This window comes from Harpia harpyja, chromosome 10, assembly GCF_026419915.1.
Source record: "Harpia harpyja isolate bHarHar1 chromosome 10, bHarHar1 primary haplotype, whole genome shotgun sequence".
Taxonomy (NCBI): Eukaryota; Metazoa; Chordata; class Aves; order Accipitriformes; family Accipitridae; genus Harpia; species Harpia harpyja.
The window spans coordinates 37,161,545-37,181,593 of NC_068949.1; the positions used below are offsets into that span (position 1 = coordinate 37,161,545).

The 20,049-nt window shown below is 38.7% G+C and overlaps 1 protein-coding gene across 1 annotated transcript in view; it reads left to right on the top strand.

Moving 5' to 3' along the window:
- TDRD1 (tudor domain containing 1) overlaps positions 1-15,311 on the top strand; it is a 33,915-nt gene extending 18,604 nt beyond the window's left edge. Inside the window, exons 12-24 of the mRNA XM_052800024.1 lie at positions 861-968; positions 2,434-2,604; positions 3,999-4,247; positions 6,579-6,701; positions 7,855-7,965; positions 8,158-8,328; positions 9,368-9,613; positions 10,111-10,227; positions 10,449-10,559; positions 11,727-11,894; positions 12,250-12,471; positions 12,625-12,671; positions 14,211-15,311. Of these exons, the coding sequence (XP_052655984.1) occupies positions 861-968; positions 2,434-2,604; positions 3,999-4,247; positions 6,579-6,701; positions 7,855-7,965; positions 8,158-8,328; positions 9,368-9,613; positions 10,111-10,227; positions 10,449-10,559; positions 11,727-11,894; positions 12,250-12,471; positions 12,625-12,671; positions 14,211-14,303 (1,937 nt within the window). The 3' untranslated portion in view covers positions 14,304-15,311. The remainder of the gene's footprint in view (positions 1-860; positions 969-2,433; positions 2,605-3,998; positions 4,248-6,578; positions 6,702-7,854; positions 7,966-8,157; positions 8,329-9,367; positions 9,614-10,110; positions 10,228-10,448; positions 10,560-11,726; positions 11,895-12,249; positions 12,472-12,624; positions 12,672-14,210) is intronic.
- Positions 15,312-20,049: the final 4,738 nt, after the last annotated feature.

Sequence of the window (20,049 nt, forward strand, 5' to 3'; positions counted from 1 at the left end):
TACTTTGTTTATTTCTATGATGCCTTGTTGCTTTACCACTGGAGGGAAGTGTTTCCTTATAGGCTGGGTGCGTGGACTGAAATTCTTCGTTACATAGTATGGGGAGAATATCTGAGTGTGAGAAGGGCAGGTAATAGTGCCTAATACTGCTTTGGTGTCTTCTAATACAGTAAAACATAAGACCGTAAGTAACACTACAGCGGGCCAGAGTGCTAGGCTGCATGGACTTTTGGTGCATCTCCCACAGCGCCCATAGATAGAAGTCTGGGGAGAATAAGAGCAGAGTAAGTTTGTGGGTTGTGTCTTCCTAGAGCTGTCTGAGCCAGCCTTTTTTTTTTTTTTTTTTTCTTTTTTTTTTTTTTTTTCCTGGCTAAAAGGGCTTTTGCAGCTGGATGTGGTCTGGCGTATCTCCTACAGTGGATTTCTCTGTGTACTTGTGCAGCCTTTTAATTCTGGGTAGACTCATAGCATAAGCATGTCCTTTGGCAAGAAGTGACACTCGTCATCTGCCTGTTGTTTAAAAGCTGTCTTCCTTGGTTTCTTTCTAGCATGCCTCTCCTAGCTTGGTTTTAATTCCTACTGGCTTCAGTTTTGTTCCTGTGTTGAAAAAGTCTGAGACTGGTTTTCCCTGTCCATTCTCTTTACCGCTGTGATTCCTCAGACTCACTTGAGGACTCTCTTCGATCTTGCTGATTGAAGACTTCTAGTCTCATCGCTATTTGGCATTATGTTAAACATAATGTGAAATAATCTCCATTGTACTACAAGATGTTCTTCCAGGCTTTGAACTTAAGATTTGTGTACTTTTGTAATAATTACAAGATAGCATATGTTCCAAAACCTGTATATTTTAACATCAGGTCAACTTGCTGAACTTCAAGTGTCTCTTAATGAACATTGTGACAGATTTCCCAGTAGTCCAGCTTTCCGTCCTGCTGCTGGAAATGTGTGCTGTGCCCAGTTCACAGGTAAAAATGGGGTGAAAATATGACTCTTAATTTATGTCACTTTATTACAAAATATAAACACATTTTATAATTATGTTTAGGAATGTTTCATATAGAGTTTATTTTATTTGTGTCTGGCTTTAGCTGTGAATAGCATTTGGTAGTGATTTTAAAAAATTATTAATAGCAAATGGTGACATCTATAAAATACTAGTTTAAAAAAAGACCATACAATGGTCCCTTCATTGAGCAAACTCTTGACACTGGGTTCATTTTTGTATAAAGGAGCTTTTTAAGACACCATGAAGAAATTTGGTTTTTTATAGGTTGGTGAGCACTATTTCCTGTGGCTGGAAATAAATACAGGCTTGAAATTTTAGACCCCAATAAAGGGACAGAAGAAATGGGATTGAATGTAACGATGCTGCTCTGATAGACGACTTCTCAAAATGTTATTTAACCAGGACCTGGTAGTCCTGAACCGTATGTTCATAACTTAGTTTGCACCTGACAGTTATCCCTGATGTCAGGTTTCTACAAGTCTCATGACAAAATTGAATCTTGCCTAAACATAGGCTACTATTCTGCATAAAGCAGTGTTTTGTGCTAGGAATTGGTAAGTCTATATGAAAGAAATACTTTTTATTTATTAGAATCTGAAGTCCTGTTTGCCTGAGTGCAGTAGGAAGATGAATGTCTCTTCCTCACAGATCATTCTCCTTTTCATCCAGCTTTCAACAAGAAAAAAAACTCCACACATTGCTGTTCTTAGGCCTTTTTTCTGGTCAGAAATGTTGCTGCTGTAACTTCATGTGATTGATAAACACTTCTGGTCATTTATTTCTTTCCATTTCCTGTGGTTTTGCTACTTTGAATAAATTAGCTGTGGGACTGAACAGATAAGCTGAAATAAATGTTTTTTTGCATGTTCAGAAAAAGCTATTACTGTCAATGAGCTCTCTTGGCATTTGAGTGGGCACTGGTTCCAGGTGCCTAGCTAGGGAAAGCTATCAGTTAGTACTTCAGATGTCTTGATAAACTTGAGAAAGCTTGTATTTCTATTTCTCAAATATTTTAGTTGAATTAAAATACTTAGATCTGCTGTGTGGCCTTTGAATGGCATGTCATCGTGGTCAGCTGACATACTGTTTGCTGTTTGTTTAAATGTATTGAACTTAAGCACTACAGCCACATAATGTAGTCAATTCTTTGTTGCAATATGTATTGGGGGCAGGGGGATGTTCTTTACAGAAAGAGTAAGTTTGCAACACTCAACTCATACCAGGGGTGATGGTGGTAATGTTGCATCCGTAAGGGTTTTGTGAAGGTTTGTGTGAACTGTAGTGCTGCTGTTTTATGTTGAAATTGATATATTGGTCAGAATTGATATATTGATATTGACCTGATATATTGGTCTGCCCCAAAAATGATTCTGTTCTCAGAAGTTAAAAGCAAGTACAATGAACATCTGTATCTTCCTTTGTAGAAGACAATCTTTGGTATCGTGCTGCTGTTATAGCATATGTTTCTGAAGATACTGTTTTGGCGGGCTACATAGATTATGGTAATTTTGAAGTCCTTCCACTGACTAGACTTCGTCCTATGATTCCAAGATTAATGGACTTGCCAGCTCAAGCCATAAGATGTACCTTGGCAGGTATGAAATACATAAGCTATTTCAAACTGGATAGAGGCAAAATAAGTGGGGTTAGGTAACAATCACACCTGTAGTATCTTATATTGAAATATGGGGAAGGATGGAGATATTTCCGGAATTCTTAATTGTTGTAGCATATCTACAAAACGTGACAAATCTTTCCTAATGTACCTGGTGACCTGCAGTTGTATGTTTGGAAAACTGTGTTATATTAACATACCTGTTAGGTCTTGCCTGTGCTTTTGTTCTAAGCAAAATTCAGTCACCTACTGGATTTGTGGAATTCTTAAATCTGTTGTGGTTCTAACAATGCAGGGGAAGGTAAATTTTCATTTTATATCTTGAAATTCAGAACTGTATCTGTTCCTCTCCCCTGGGGCAAATCTAGTGAAACTACTAGTAGACTTCTCTCTGTACACTTGTGAAATCTGTGAAGTTGGAAAGGATGTTGATGCTTCCTAGTTCATTCTTCTGTCTCCAGCCAGGATCATAATCTTTTTTTGGCATACTTGTTTAACCTGCTGTTGGAAACTGTTTATTTTCTCTGTTTCTATCACTATGCAAGATAGTCCCCCCACTTTGCTTCAGTACCCATCCTTTAGAATACTTGATGTCTATCTTTCCTTTACAATACTTGATATTTAACCTGATTTTCAAATTTTTGGTAAAGTTCAGAGCAGTGTTCTAGCTTCTTACTTTGGAGGAAAACATGAAACTTGTGTGTAGAGATGGAACCAATGCATATGGAATGTGACCTAAAGAAATCTCTTTTCTGGGGCAAATCATGATGCTTATGGCTGATAATGGGTATTCTAAGACTAAGAAAGGTGTGAAACACAACATGGACACAAAAAAGTGATCAGATAAGATGTTTCATGATAAGAGTCAAGGATTACTGCTGCATAAAATATATCTTTCTGGAAGGCAACTTCTGCCAATCTGTTACTATAAAGTTCTGGTTATAACTTGCCTTTTAAAAATAAATTTAGTAGCATAGAGTAAACGTTTAAGGAGGAAGAAGCTTATAGTAGCAGATACCATCTCACAGCCAATGTTAATGTTCAAAACTAAGTTGTAGTCATGAGGTGCAAAGACTGACAGTTCTTACAGACATTCTTGCTAAGGAAGTATTAAATCTGAATTTATGCTTCTCTTTGTATAGTAGACTAGTTATACATGATATTTGACAGATTTTTATTAAATCCAAGTACTACAAAAGTTCAGAATCTAAATAATTGGGGTTGGAATCTTGCTACAAGCATAAGGAGTGGGGGTGAGTTACTTGGTATATCTGCTGCTTAATCTATTGTTTTAAACAGTGTTGTTGTACCTTTCCACATATTGTTGAGACTTGGACTGTCCTTGGAACCTTTCCATACTATGTGACTTTTTAGGTGTAAAGCCACCATTAGGAGCCTGGACCTCAAAAGCTATTTGTTTTATGAACCAACTGGTGAAAGACAAAGTGTTCACAGTAAAAGTAGTGGATAAAGAGAGTTACAAATCTGTGGTGGAGCTTGTAGATGCATCAGTTACTCCAGTAATAAATATATCGAGCCATTTCATAGAGAAAGGCTGTGCAGTTCAGGAATTGAGGATGGCCCTACCAGCAATCGGAATGAGTAATGTTAAGCAAGCAAATGGTGAGTACAAGCACATCCTGCTGAACTGGCTTTATTTAACCTCCTGCTAGAGTGTGTACAAAGAATGCAAGTTCTTAACTGGTAAGAGCTTTCCAGTCTGGCTCATGAAGTCTGGCCTTCTTCACGGCTCTGAAGTTTAGCCATGGCAACTTTGCCATGAAGAAATTGTGTGTTTGCTTGTGTGTCTGTATGTGCGTGTGTGTATATATATATATGTGTGTGTGCATCCATAACAAAGTTGCAATTGCTTGCTTTTGGAAGACCATACTGGTATTTTACCTTCTCTGGTTAGAAGTCTTAAAATTTCCAGTTGAAGTAGAATATGACTAGTTAGTACCTGCTTGTTCTTATGCCCTTGTCCTTTAGCTCAAATAGTATTTCATCTTCATTGTCCTGTATTTTACACCTAAACCCACATATTTGATCCTTGAAAACTTGTTTGATTCCAGTAGTCTATACAACTTCAAGGCTATGCCTAAATTGCCTTTTTTTGCATTTTTAGTGACCAAAGCTTCAATTTGAGAGATTTTCAAATTTTATGTCAGATTTCTTTGTATTGTGGGAAGGTTCCTAGCTTCTCTCATACGAAGCATGTTAAGCCTCTCTTGTCCATCCTGTGTCTGGTAAAACTATATATTCTCTCCTGATCTGTCTGTACTGAAAAATGGGTAAGTCTTTTTGTCAAGCCTATGTCCAAATCCCTTAATTTTGATCTTCCTCACTAGATGCTTCGTGGCCAGAACATGGTTATTCCTTACCTTTGTTCAGAAGGATAAGGAATCTTGTATAAAATTCAAATGAACAGTAACTTTCATGGTTATATCCAAACACACTTTGATCTATGGCCATCATCCTGGACCTGTTCTGTACTTCCTAGGTTTCTTGGTTACTTCTCACCTTTTTTTAATTTCTCACACTGAGTGCGAGCTTTTGAATCCAGGTTCTAAACAGATTAGCAACTTTTGTCGTACATGTCTTAAAACTTCTGCTTTCTATATTGAAATTTCAACAGATACATTTCTCTGTCAACTTGCAAAATAATTCCTCATTAACTTGTTTGCTTTATTTAAACTTAGTGATTAAATCTGTGACTGCTGGATCCAGCATGGTATAAGAGTAGATTTTAGTTAACTAGCCAGAAATTAAGAAACAATGCATTTTTTTGGTTTAGAGAACTACTTAGAAGAAATCTCACCATCACATGAAAGAGTAAACAATTACATTTCACAGTTGTTAAGCATCCTAAGGCTTTCTCTAAACTTTGAGCCGTTTGTTAATTTTTATTTTTCTTGTGAATCTTCCTTCTGGAGTGGAAAATTCAACCAGCTTCTATTTATTTGAGCATATTTCTCAAGATATGCCAACTGTGCTTTCTCCCTGCCAGTAGGGATCTGGCAGTTGCTTACAGCGTGGAGGACAGTCTTGTATTCCACTGAAAATAAAGAAGATTTGAGACCCTGTTTTGATTCCCCCTCCCCAGGGTGGGGGGATGTTGTTTTGTGGGTTTTTTCTTTGCCTGTAGGCAATATGACTTCCTAAAGTAATCTACTGTCAGACACAATACTGGACAGATGGAACAGCATCTCAGCATGGCCATCCCTGAAGCTCAAAACTTTCTTGAGCTTCATTTTCAGGAACAAAACCAAACACTTAAAACTGGAAAGGTCTACCAAAGTCAGAGGCCAGCCACTTGGACTCAAGTCTTTAAAAGGCTGACAGTATTTCTGCTGCCTGCTACAAGCTGTAACAAACTTAGCAGCTATGAAAACTACAGGAAGATTTAATAATACACTAATGGAGGAAACGATGGCTTCTCCAATGTGCCATAATGTAGTTTTCACATGATCTATTCTACAACTTGTGTCAAATAATAAGCTTCTTTCAGGTACTTCAGTATAATATACTGTGGTAATTTCTGCCACCATTCTTTCTCTTAATCTTTTTGTTCCTTCCCTTAATCTTTTTGTTCTTTTCAGTACTCTCAGTGACAGCTGTTTCCCTCTTCTGTGCCCCCTAGCATGTTTCCCAGGAACCAAGGCTCCTCAGAGTGCCTCTTGCTCAGGTTATTGCCACTTAGTCTGTACTTCTTTGTGTAACTACTCTTCCCTGTTTATCTATGGCTTGCTGTTCTCAGTAATGATTGAATACATCAAGCAACTGGCACGTTTCTCTTACTTGCTTTTATTCTGCAAAGAGGCTCTCAGTAGTAATTAGTCTGTTGGATTATTTATAACAAGAAATGAGCGTTCAGGATGTATAACTTTTTTTTCCTGTAAAAATTAAAATAATTTCTCTTCCTTCCTCTACTTCTCTCTCCTCTGTCCTCTCTAGAGGACACGACAAACAAAAGAATTTGCAAGTGGAGTAAATTAAATCTTAAACAAACAGTAGATGTCGTAGTGTGTACGCTGTACAATCCTGGAGAATTCTACTGTCAGATTTCAAATAACAGTGGTAAGTTTATTCACCTTTCTTCTTGCTGATAGTTTCTTTGCTTCCTGATTTGTCACTTATTATAGTTTTAACGCATTAGTGTTTCAAGTGAGCTTATAGCACCAAGGCTTACCTCTGAGGTTTTTTGATCTAAGAATATAAGTGGAATGATGAAGAAATTGGATCCTGGTATGTAGTGACTCTGAGACTGAAATCTGAAAATGTTGAAGCTAAGCGGTTGAATAAAACCTAATCTAAGAATGTAGAGAAAAGTGAAAAAAGCTACTGTAACCTAGGCAAAGGATATCTAAACAAAAGATAGCAAATAAGAGACATGTTCCCTGTGCCCATACAATATTTACTGGAGCTCTCCTCGAGTAGTCTGTCCTGTTTTAATTTATAAAAACTTACAAAGATTCAAAAGAGATAAAATAACATGAAAATGAGAAAAAGCAGGTTTTGAGACTTGAGTTCCTCTTGGATAAGCTCAAAAAAAAAAAAAAATCTTCTATTTGCATATATAAAGACTTCTGATAGCCACTGGCTTTTTAACCTGCTAGAAAAAGGTCATGATGAAATTCAGTGGTTGGAAGTGGAAACTAAATGCATTCAAACAAAAAATACAGGGCACATTTTAAAAAGTGAGGGAAGTTTATTCCTTGACTTATCTAGGGATAGTATAGATTCTTCGTGGCTTATTGCCTTTAAAATATGACTAAATTCTTCCTTAAAAGTGATGTTATAGAGCAGGCTAAAGGACTTGATGTAAAAAAAAAAAAAAAAAATAAGCAAGCAGGGTGAGATCCCATAATGTGTCATATGCACTGGCTGAACTAGATAATTCCCATGGTGTTATCTGGCTGTAAAATATACTTTAGACTTTGGAGTGAAGGGTGCTTGTTGGGTTAGCAGGAAGAGTTGCTGGTCATTTTGCTATCACACTGAACTAATTTGTCAGTAAATATCGGCTATCTTGCCTCTTCCTGCTAATAAGTCTGTCTAGTAAGATAGTTAACTCAGTGTCAACAGTTCTTTTTTTGTGAACTTTTAAAATTCACAGAAATCTCTCATCAAATCTTTTATAAGTAAGCTATACAGCAAACAGTATTGATAGAGTTCAAGTCAGCTTATTTTGTTCATCTTGTCTTTGGTTTTTTTTCTTTCTAATTTTCAGAGTTACTAGCTCTAAACTTACTTAACAAATCATTGTCTGAATACTGTCAGAAAACTCCACCAAATGTTTTTAAGCCTCAGAATGGAGAACCTTGCTGTGCTTTTTTCTCTGGTAAGTAACAGACTAAAATTTTTTTTTTTGTTTTTACAGGGTGAACATAAAGCAAAGAAAAAGAAAATTAGCAGATAGTTTGCATTGGAAGAGGATAGCAAAGAATTGGAATGATTTACTAAAAAATAAATGCTGGTAAATTTTTATTAAATGTGTGAAGTAATCTTTTTAAAAAAACTTTTTTAAAATTAGATGATGGTAACTGGTACCGTGCTTTGGTGCAAAACATTACTTCAGATGGAACTGTTAAAGTGTACTTTGTGGACTATGGAAATGTTGAGGAAGTACCACTGGATAAAATACGGCAGATCTCATCCTCATTCCTAAAACTTCCATTTCAAGGAATTAAATGCTGGCTCTCAGGTGAATCTTCTTATGGCTTCTTTCTCTTAAAAGAGCTATTGCATTTAGAGATTTGTTGCTTTGAGGGAAGGAGGTAATGATAGGGTATATTTCACAGAACTCTGTTTTTTGGGGGAGTGGGGTTTTTTGGGGGTGGGGGTGTTTTTATAATAAACATCTGTGTTGCTTCCAGCCTCTGGAAATAGTGGGAGCCATTGTTTTAGCCCTACTACACAGCAGACTGGCATTTAACAGAAAGATGGTGCCTCTTCCCTGAGCTCCTGACAGTGCTGTGGAGTCATCTGTTTGGAGGTTACTTACTGATTTATCAGTCAAAAGGAACTTGTCGTTTAGTTCTGCTTCATCTGTACTGCTTACTAGCTTTTGGTTGCTGCCTTGCTAGGAGTAAACATGCTTTTGTGCAACTTAATTATTTCTCAAAATTTTTGCAGGCAAAGGAGCTCAGCTGTTTTTATGAAGCAAGTTGGCCTTTCAGTTCTCTGTAGGGATGTTTCACTTGATTCCTGCAGAATTTGGCACTGTACTGCTGTTTCTCAGTCTTCTACCAATTCTCTGCCTCTTCCTTTTCCACACCAAATCACTCAATTCTACAGAATTACTCTTTCTTTCTAATGTAGCCTACTTGGTTTAAAAATAAAAACTGTGGTAACAGGTGTCTTCTGCTGGGTTTTTTTGTTTTTCTGCTCCTTTAATAAAAAGGCTGTATTAAACTGATTCATAAACAGTCTTAACAGTGTTATTTGTGCTAAGCCACAAGGATTTACATGGTAGAATATCATAAAACGTAGAAAACAACTTGGGAGTGCTGAGGAAATGTGTTAGTTTAGAAGAAAGGAGGAAGAGGGAGACCAGTTAACAGGATGCAGTACAATGTGTATCCCTAAGGCAGTAAAAATAGCCCTGGTATTTCAAGTTGTGCTTTAAAAAAAAAAAAGGGAGGGGGGGGATTTTTTTATTTTTTTTTTTTTTTTTAAGGAAAGTATAATGTTGAAGAAAGTCACTTAATGGAGGTATTTTGAACAGTTCTCCTACTTCCTAGGTATAAAGCCTGGTAAGAGCAAATGGATTCCAGAAGCTACAGCAAGATTTCGTATGTACACTGCAGGAATAAAGCTTCAAGCCAGAGTAACTTCCCTTTCCAGAGATGGGGCCGGTGTAGAGCTTATTGACAATTCCACCGGTCATCCAAAAGTGATCAATGAGATACTGACTTCTGAAAAATTGGCTGTAAAGCAAGTTCTACAAGATAAAAATAACTTTCCAAACAAGTCTGTTGACAAAAAAGGTAATTAAACAAATGGTAACTTCTAGATTGAACAAGAATTTTCAGTATTCCAGCCTTTAACCATGATCTTGCTGTTTAGTTAATATCAACAATAAACATGCATAGTTTTGATTATATTTTCAGTTTTTACAGTTAAACACAAGCTGCCCTGCAGGTGGCATTATAGACAAAAAGAGAAAGATAAAAATCGCTGAGTTTGTCTTAAATGAATGCTATTTGAATATTTGATAGTAGAAAATTACAAATTTGCTACAACTGAAACTTTTCACATGTTTACTTTCCAGTATCTTATTTTCGTGAGGTGTTTTTACTTTAGCTACTCTTATATGCTAATAGTTATGAACAGCAAATTAAGCAAGAATTATCTTGGTTTAGATTGCTCTTCTTGAAATGAAGATATGCAGTTGTCTCTCAAATTCAAAAAGATATTCCATAACAGTTACTTATATGTATGTGCTTGGATGAAAGTGGTACACTGAATTTTCTATTTCTGTTAGAAACCTCACTTGGGCACTGGAAGTTGATTGAATTGGCTATAGATGAAACTGTATCTGTCTGTGTAACAGAAGTTGTAAGCCCAGACTTGTTCTATGCTGTGCCAGTTCAAACTAAAGGTAAGAAAAAGCATTCGCTGTTCTAGCATCAGTGGGAAGTCACTCTTGCAAGCTAGTTAATAAAATGAATACCTATAGCTAACTGAACCATGTGGAAATGTAGGTTGGATAGTAGAAAAATATAAAAAAATGCCAAAGGTGGGAGCAGGGGAGCTTAAAAGTAAGTATGCTCTTCATTATACCTAAATGTGGCTAGTTATCAAATGTTTTTTTTTCTGTAGATCGAGAGAAGCTACATAGGCAGTTGATTGAACTAGAAGGCTATTGTAAATCTTGTAAGAACCAGCCCTTCAAACCAAAACTGGGTGAAGCCTGTTGTGCAAGGTTTTCAGGTGAGGCAATCATTTGTTCTTACATTTCCTTGATGAGTGTAATACCCAACTTTCATTTTTTGCTTTAGAAAAAGTAAAACCACCAACTTTAAAGTGCTTATAGATCTCTTAATTCTGTTACAAAGAATAGCCTGGATGCATCTTTAGGGCAAAGAAGCTGTCTGACAGTCTGGGAAAGAAAATAAGGAATAGGTTGTGCCCTGCGAAATATATGGAGCTTTAAGAAGAAAGCAAGCTAGTTACTGTTTAAACTGAAATTTGTTTCTGTTTGAGTTACAGGGGCATAAAATTCATGGCAGAGCAATAGTGCACTTGCATCTCTGCAGAGCCACTTCTGGTTTGTGGGTGCCTGGGTGTTTTTTTGTTGTTGCTTTGTGTGAGCATGGAGAGGTGACACTGGCTATGACAACTGATCATTCAGTCTTGTTAGCCTAACAGGCTGTCCAGGCTTAGTGAACTGTTATTTCAAGTCAAAAGTATTCTTAACAGTGAGGGAACTTAATTTATTGTCTTAAACTTTCAGAAGAAGGGATAGTCTGCTGATATATTAGCTCAGTATTTAAAAAAAAAAAAGTAGTGTTGACTCATAAATATTAAATGTTGACTGCATGTGGATTGTTACAGGAGATCTGGCTAAGTGCTGAAAATGAACTTGGGTGCTAGATCAGATAACAGCTCATGGAAAACAGGATAGATGAATTAAAAAAAAAAAAACAAACTAGCAGACCACAAGAGTATACTTAAGTGTTGGACAGTTGTTTTTAACTTCCATTGCTTTTTTTTTTTTTTTAATGGCTCTTCAGGATAATTGAGGAAGAAGATTATTTTTTTTTCTTTTTAATTTTGGTTATGTTTTGTGAGGGAATATGCATTGGAAAACAAAGATAAGGAGCTAGAAATACAGTGTGCAGACATCCTTAAAATGGTATTGTAGTAAAAATCTGTATAATTCGAGCAAAATTCTGAAAGCAACACTTACATCTTTATGAATACAGCAATCAGAAACTATTCCCTTGTTCTATGGGGTTGCTTCTTGTCAAGTGGCCTTTTGTATATACCAGAGTATTTAAAAATTCCTGGAAAACTATACAGATTCTTGCTCTCGGGATAAGCTGTGTCTATAAGATGGTACTTCACATGTGATTCTTCTCGTCCTAATCTTTTCAGGTGATGGCCGTTGGTACAGAGCTCTTGTTCTAAAAGCTTCTCAGTCTGTAGTGAAAGTACTATATGCAGACTATGGGAACACAGAAACTTTACCACTTTCAGAGGTGCTGCCAATCACGGATTCCTACTTAAAGCTGCCTTTTCAGACAATTATATGTTCACTTGCAGGTAAAAAAAACCCCAAAATAACAACAACAACAAAAACAAAAAAAAAAACCAAAAAACCCACCCCCAAAAAACGCCAACTGGTTTTCTTGAATATTATAGATCTGTACCTCTTCTGATGATAATGTTCATTCCTTAATACCGATAAACAACATGATGATCTGCTGAAATAGTATACTGGTTAACACTGTGAAAGCTGTTTTAGAAATAATTGTCTGTAGATCTAAGGTATTTATACTGAAAACTTTAGCATCATATTTTCAAAAACAATAATAGCATTATATGTAAGCTTCGAGTAATATCATAAAGGAATTCTTTGTAGAACAAACTTGATTGTAATTTTTTTTTCCCCCTGCAGGAATAGAGAAAGCTGAGTGGTCTCCATTGTTCCTTGACAAGTTGAAAGAAATGTTATTGAATAAATATGTCACAATTACAGTGAAAGGGATTAATGGAAATGTTACTTTAGTAACAGTGGAGAAACTTTGTGAAAATAGTAGTCTGAATGTAGCTGACAAACTGGTAACGGAAGGTTTGGTCAAATCCTGCAATGCTGAAAAATTACATGCTGAACATCAAGGTACGTACGTAGTTAATTTGAAGAACTGTGGGCATGTGGGATGCCTAAGTGACTTTTCCTTCTAAAAATCTTAGAGAATTCCACGTCACCTCTTAAATTAGGCAAGCAGTGTCCTTGTGTATTTTGCTTATTCACTTGCTTTGTTTTTTGTAGGCAATGGAGGTGAGACCAAATGCTGCTGCACAGAATTAAAAGTGCAAGTAAGAATCAGTCCAAGCAATACTTGCTTTTTTACGTTTCCATAATTTAAAAGAAACCCTATGTGGGAAGCAAATGGGAGTAGGGAGATAATAGCTAACGAAAACATTGAAGATAGCAAAGTGAATATCCCAACACTTTTTCTCAGTTGTTTTATACATAGTAATAATTAGAGCACCCTGAAACTGGGAGAGGATAGTGTATAGATCACACAGACTTCATTAGTCTGTTTTGACACACATACAGCTCTTTTTTCTTTTCTTTTTTTTTTTTTTTTTTTTTGGTAGAGTATGAAGGCTCAGGAGTGTTACTTTTGTCTGTTGTGTAAAGGTAGTTGCAGTGTTTTGCATAAACTGTGTTATGTGGACAAAGGGCAGCTGGATTTTTTTCAGTAATATGGCTATGTTTTGCTGTGGATACAACTTGATAGAGCTGCACATGTAAGAAAATTCTTACATGTGTATTCTAGGTAGCAGAGATTAATATGTGCCACAGCTTCAGTCATGGGAGCTAGGGCTGAGAACCTGAGTTTGTACAGTGTTTGCCAGTTGCAAGGGTTTTTATTTTTTTCCCTCCTTTTGGAAAAAAAAAAAGTGTCTCTTACAGCATATTCCTGTAATCTTTGAAAGCTTTCTGGTTTTAAGCTTTCTCATTTTTTATTTTAACTTAGGCTATTTATGGAAAAATTAGAACTTTAGAAGTTACTTTTAGTAATTTAGTATACCAGAGAAGATGCATCAGCCTTTTTCAAAGTGAGGATCTTTGTCAGAGGAATGAGCAAAATTTTGAATTTTAAAGACAAACCCCTTTCAAGGGTGGTTCAAACTTCCCCCTCTCTCCCCAGCCAGAGGCAGCAAGGTCAAAAGCAAAAATATGCACTATGATATTTTGGAGGTAGGAAAATAACATTGCTGTGCAAGGTCATTTCGACCTTTACCGCTTCAGAGTAAGCGTAGTTACCAGCAGTTTAGTGGCAGAAAGGCAGTAAAACTATGCTGTTCCTGAATGTCGTTGATTTCTCTGTCCCACGGTAGGCTGTTGAACCTTGTTTTCCCCTCCCCCTCTATATTTCTGTGATCTTTCGGTTTGATCTAGCTAATGTCTTTTCTGACTTCAATTTGGTCACTTTCTGTTTTCTGTCATCCTTCCTTACTTGGGTGAGTTCGGCTTAAAGTCTCCTAACGGAGGAAGAGAAGACAGAAGATTCCAATATAACTGAAAACATCAGGAAATGGACATTGTGAATAACCAAATTTAAGATCCTGATCTCAGTCCTAGTTTGAGTATTTTATCAATTCAGGTCAAGGAACTTTGTATCTTCTTCAGGGAAAAAAAAAAAAAAGGGCGGGGGGCAGGGGGAGGTCAGCTACAGTTCTGCTGGCTTTTTGCCCCTCCAGGAGACTTTACAGCAGAAAGGATCTGCATGTTCTTTGAACTAATATGGGACTTAGCCGAGTCTGTGGTTTTAGGATCTACCCTAATCTGAAATCAGCAATTTAAAAAGAATTGTATATTTCTAATTCTTTCTTCTTATTCCACAGCTTAAAAAGCATGAACAGATCCTACTCTTCCTTTTAAACAAGTATGGCAATGCAGATGGATTCACTGAAATGAAAAAACTGTTGGACCACTAAATCTCTGACATGTGCAGTTTCATTTGTATGTATACCAGGTTGCTGCCATTCCTTTTTTGGAAGAGCAAGTGTATTCATCAGCTTAAAAATGAGAGTCGCTTTGTAGAAATTCTGCTGTTTACGTAGCTGTATTTGTCTGCATGCTTGGATTGTTACTGTGAAATGAGTACGTAACTCGAAGAATTTCAAAGCTGCAAGCTAAATTTTCTGTTCTGTTGTTGTGTTATACCACTGTGTGCTGCTAAGCTTTTTTGCTTTTATTTTGCTGTTGAATGCACATAACTTTATGGAATGGCCATTGCATTGCGGGTCTATTCTGCAAACTTACATTTGAAATTATTGTGATCGTAAAGCTTACTTCAACTTTGGTGCCATTAATTTTACTTGAAAAACTGTATCTTATCTTGATTAGTCTTCTTTCAACTTAATTTCCGGTCTGAAGTTAGACTGAAAATTGTTCTTTATAAACTTGGTTTCAGTATCATTAAAGGCTGAATCTTGGACTGCATATAGGTAGTTCTCTCTAAAATCAGTAAACACTTAAATGTGCACCGTTCTTTATATACACTTACACTGTGTAATACGCATCTGTGAATATTGTTTTGAAGTAAATTGTATTACAGCTGTTTTGTCTGTAGCTACATTGTCAGGATTTCTACCCCATCAAGTTTTTTCACATCATAACAGAAAAGTCCTGTTCTGAGATATGACAAAAATACTGAATCAAATTATTAACGGATTTTCAGTATTTCTCTAAAATGTAGTTGATACTTAATTGTCGTTTCTGACTAATCCAGTGGCAATGTTACTAAGGAGCCACATTACTGTTCATAGAGCACAGTGGGTATTTGGTTATTGAAACTCAGGGTCAGCTTTTTTTGTCCACTTGAAGTATATATTTTAAGTTTGGGCTTTGTGCAAATTGGAAGGATCTTGAGAGTAAACTTGTTGTGAAAGAGAAATATTTTTGTTTGACTTAATGATTTATTACACTTAAATTGCCTCAGATTTTTTTGCTGTCTCTTAGTTTTTGTTGCCTCATATTCTTGCAGTATATAATAATTAGATGAACTCTTGCACTTGGGTCTCTAGGGTTCTTTTTGTGACCCGGGTTCTCAGCCAAGATTGTGGCCGTCTCAAGTGTCCTTTGACTTCCTAGGACAAGTGTGACTTTCACAAGCATTTGCCCACAGGCAAAGCAACTCGCTGATGCTTTAGTCCTCCCACAGCTTTTGTTCACTTTCACATATCACCTCTCCTAGCAACTAGCCATTGCATTTCAGAAGATGACTTTGACTGGACTGCAGTAGTCAAAAGCAGTCACTTTGCCTATGCTTTATAAGCAGGAGAAAGGAAAAGTGGATTTTTGCTTGTTCTGCTTGGGCAAAAACCCCTGGAAGGCAGTGTCTGGTGTTTCACTTAGACATGTATGTATGGTGCAAAACAAAGGTATCTGGCAGTAATCCTTCTAGACAGTGGAAGGAAAGGGGAAGTAAGAGACTTCATATGGTTCAAAGACAGTCCACTCCTTAATTTCATATGAGATCTTTGGGAACATTGATGTAGGGACAAATCAAGCAAGAAATACGGAAACCTTTTGGACTTCTTGATGTAGCCTTGGGTTCCTCTTGCTTTGTTTTTCTCTGCTAGTTTTGATCTGTAATAGAAATCTGTTCTTGAAGTGATAAACTATCAGCTATGGATTATATTTATCTAAATGCTATTACAGAATTAATTTCAAAGTAAATTTTCATGTGTGATTTATATCTGAACAAAGGTTATTATAAGAAACACTTAAACTATAACATCCATGTCCTTGGTAAATAAAACTTCTCAATTCTCCTCCGTCCTCTCTGGAGAAGAAAAACAAAAGTGAACTGGAACTCCAGAATAACATAGCACTTCTGAAAGGGAAGTAATATAAATTTAATAAAAACTATATAGCACTGAAAAGCAACAGGTTTTTTTAAGCCTTAAAAGATCATTTTCATTTATGAATCACTGTTGGAGGAACTAGGCTATACTTTGTTCATTGAGTTCAACTGAAATTTTTTATTTATTTATTGTTCAGCACTTGGTGTTGCGTTCCATTCCTAACTACATACTGTGAGGTAGGCGCAAGGGAGTGTTTTGTCTGTAGAGATTACAAAATTATTGATCTGTGTTTAGTTTTGTGGGGGAAGAGATGTGTAAGATATTCTTCAACTACACGTGCTCAGTCTGGTGCAAGTACCAGTACTTGCACGTTAGATGCTGGTTCAACCTGTCAGGTTAAGGCAGTACAATGCTTTTGAAAGTCAATACTGTCTTGAGGCTTGGACTCTTGAGGTCTTGCTGTCTATTCTCAAACTCTTACTACAAGTGGGTTGGACACTTTCTCCCCTCCTAAATGTATCTCTACTTTTTCTGAAGGTACTTTTTTATTTATAAGAGCATTGCTCAGTCACACTGTGTGCATCACAGTAGTCAGCTGCTACTTCTGCCTGCAGTACAGCTGACCCTTGGGATGGGCCAGGGAGAACTTCCAAAGTGGGATTCAGCACCTGCCCGGCTATGCCAGGCCCTGTTTGGTAGCCAGCCAGGTTACTGTTCCCTCACGAGAACTGCGTTACCATCTAAAAAGAAATTCAAGGTAACAGCTAGGGAGTTGATTTAGATTAGTTAGTACTGTAATCTCTTAAAATTTACCTGGTAGGGAAGGGCTGAAAGTACAGTAACAGTGATCTTCTTAATGTTTTAGAATTACAGGGTTTTAACAGCTGTGTTGTGGTAACCCTATCATGTAACACAGAAATGCTCTAAGGCTGGACCATCCTGTAGTGCCACTGTATTTAAAATTAATTGCTCTGGTGCTGCTTTCTTCCTCGGCTTTTATTGTGGGAGCTGCTTTTTGGTGGTGGGTGTGTGGTGGGGTGGAACCTAGCTGGATTACATATCCTTTCACTCTCAGTCAGACTGTTGCAGGACAGAGAACAGCTGAGCAAGGTCTGGGTGCTGCATGCCCATGGCACAGCTCATCTTGTGTCCTTATTCTAGGACGAGAGGAAATGGCCTCAAGTTGTGCCAGGGGAGGTTTAGATTGGATATTAGAAAAAATTTCTTCACTGAAAGGGTTGTCGGGCATTGGAACAGGCTGCTCAGGGAAGTGGTGGTGTCACCATCCCTGGAGGTGTTCAAAAAATGTGTAGACGAGGCACTTCAGGACATGGTTTAGTGGGCATAGTGGTGTTGGGTTGATGGTTGGACTCGATCTTAAAGGTCTTTTCCAACCCAAACAATTCTATGATTCTATTCTATGATTCTTGCTGTGGAATTCTTGCATTGCTCAGCTTTCAAGGGTAAGGACTGTTTACAGGGCGAGTATGGTAGGCACTGAATGTCCTGCTGGAGAAAAGAAGTAAAAAGCAGAATAAGGAAATCTGATCTAGGAATGGGGTCTGCTGCTTCAGTATAGCTTCTGTTAGCAGAATAATCTTATTGCATAATTAAATCCCAGTTTATTCTTAGAAAATGTAGCTATTTATAACTCTAAAATATATGAAGTTAACACTTTTCAAAAAATATTAACTTGTAGAGTTCTTTTCTGCTCCTACAGTTGCACATCTTCAGATGTAAAAAAAACCCAACAAACCGAACCAACACCACCCCCTGTAACTTTTAAAACGGGCCCCCTAAATAGTTCCTCTAGGTATAGTAGGTGTGAATATGGTACATTTCACTCACAGGTGGAGAATAGTTTTCTGTGGAAAAACAAGCATTAGGGAAAATACTGTCCAAAAAAAGTTGACTCCTAAATGAAGTTACTTTACGGCTGCTGGTGCAGAGTAACCTGCAGCTCGTGGGTTTACTTCTGCTCTGTGTTGCTGCCAGGCGTGTTAGCTTCGCACCAGAAAGAGTGCTCCAGAGGTGCTGACACTTTGAGCTGTACTTTATTGGATGAGCCGGTACAATGGTGTCCCTCTTAAATGTAACCTAGAGCAATCTGGGTGTTCTTGGGTTTGTTTTTTTCCCCCAGATCGTAATTGTAGATGGCAGGATGTGATGGAGGAGGAGGAGAGGCTGTCGCAGCTGAACACGATATAAATCCAAGCGTGAAGGAGGCTGCTCACAAGCCCATCAGGTGCACAAGGGCTACGCAAGTCTTGCAGAGAAAAGGTAAAACGCAACTCAAACCGCTTCCCCCCCCTTCCCCCTCCCCTTTTTAGTTGCTATCATCTTAAACCCCTGACTTGGACGTTAGGGACCACGTTGGAAAGCAGGGGCGCTGGGTGTGCGGCGGGGGCTGCGGCTCCGTCCCGGCCCTGCGGCTGAGAGGAGGCGGGCAGCGGGGGGCGGGCAGCCCCCGCCCGGCTCCTCCTCCGGCTGCCCCGGCTCTGCCGGCCTCCTCCCAGCCCGGCGGGGTGCGCGGAGCCCGGGTAAGCACATGGGCGGGAGACGGGGGGGGCGGCTGGCGAGCGGGACGAGTAGGTGGCTGCGCCTGGGTGAGTCTTGCCGGGGCGGCTCGGGTGGGTGGCGGGGGGGGTCCCGGCCCGGCCGCCGCCGGAGCAGAGGTCCTGGCCCCCGGCGGGCGGTCCTGCGGGGAAGCGCCGGGTCGGTGAAGCCGTCTTGGTTCCTGCGGGGGGGGGGGATGCGGCGGGAGACCGATTCTGCGGCAGGTAACTGGAAGCCCGTGTGCCGGTCAGGGTCAAGGGAGGGGGTGGTAGAAGGCACCCAAAAGCCCCGTTATTCAGCCGAGGTCCCGTCCCGGGTCAGGAGAAGAGGTGAGTTGAGCCCCAGCTTCTGTGTGTTTTGTCTTTGGTCCGGTTGCACGGTGCCCCTGAGAGCACAAGCTTTGCTGCCGTACTCAGTAACGGGGATTGGGTCAGACTCGTCTTGAACAAGGGAGGAATTCATTCACTGTAACGAATAAATAGTGCCATGCTGGGTTTTTAAAATCACAGAAAAACCCCACCACCCAGAAAACCAGACCTAGCCCATGCCGTAATGCTTTCATTGACTTGTTTCTAGCAGTTTTGGGGTGCGGCCAGGTGAAAGTGCTGAACTTGCCAGGGCAGGATTTCAGACGGGTTGTGTCTCATGTCCTTAATGAAAACCCTTCTGTAGAAGACACAAAGACAACTTGATCAAGTCTTGATCAAGCAAGGACTGAAGGACCTGGAATGATATCTGTAATATGCCCAGACACTTGTACTTCATTGAAGAAACTAGAGTAGCTCTTCTCTTTGAGTACACACAATAGCGGCTTTTCCTGATGTGGTGTAATGGCTAGAGGACTCTCTGGGTGGTTCCCAGTTGTGCTATAAATTCATGCTCCTGTGAGCAAGGAATATGGGAAAATGTGACCTGGAAATTGTGTAAGTGATTTCATGGGAGCTTCTGCTAAGTTGACTTCTATTTTGTTTGTTTATTTTGCATAGTGAAGATGACGCATTACCAGGAGACAAGTCCCACATACAACCACGTTTTCCCGCTTTCTTCAGAGAGGGCTGTGCTGGAGAGGCTGTTGGTGTGCTGACCCACTCCTCATGCACTGTGTGCTGGGGAAGTTAACCACATCATCTTCAGTGTCTCCTCCTAAAGATCTCTGGGTCTTCTAGGAGGACTCTAAGAGGAATAAGTAGATGGAATGGCTTAAAAAAATCTCTTTTGACCCAGCCCCCGTTCTGAAAAAAAAAAACAACCCAAACCAAAACAAAAAAAAACCCAAAACCCAAACATGTGGAAGATTCCCACTTTCTAAAGCTCC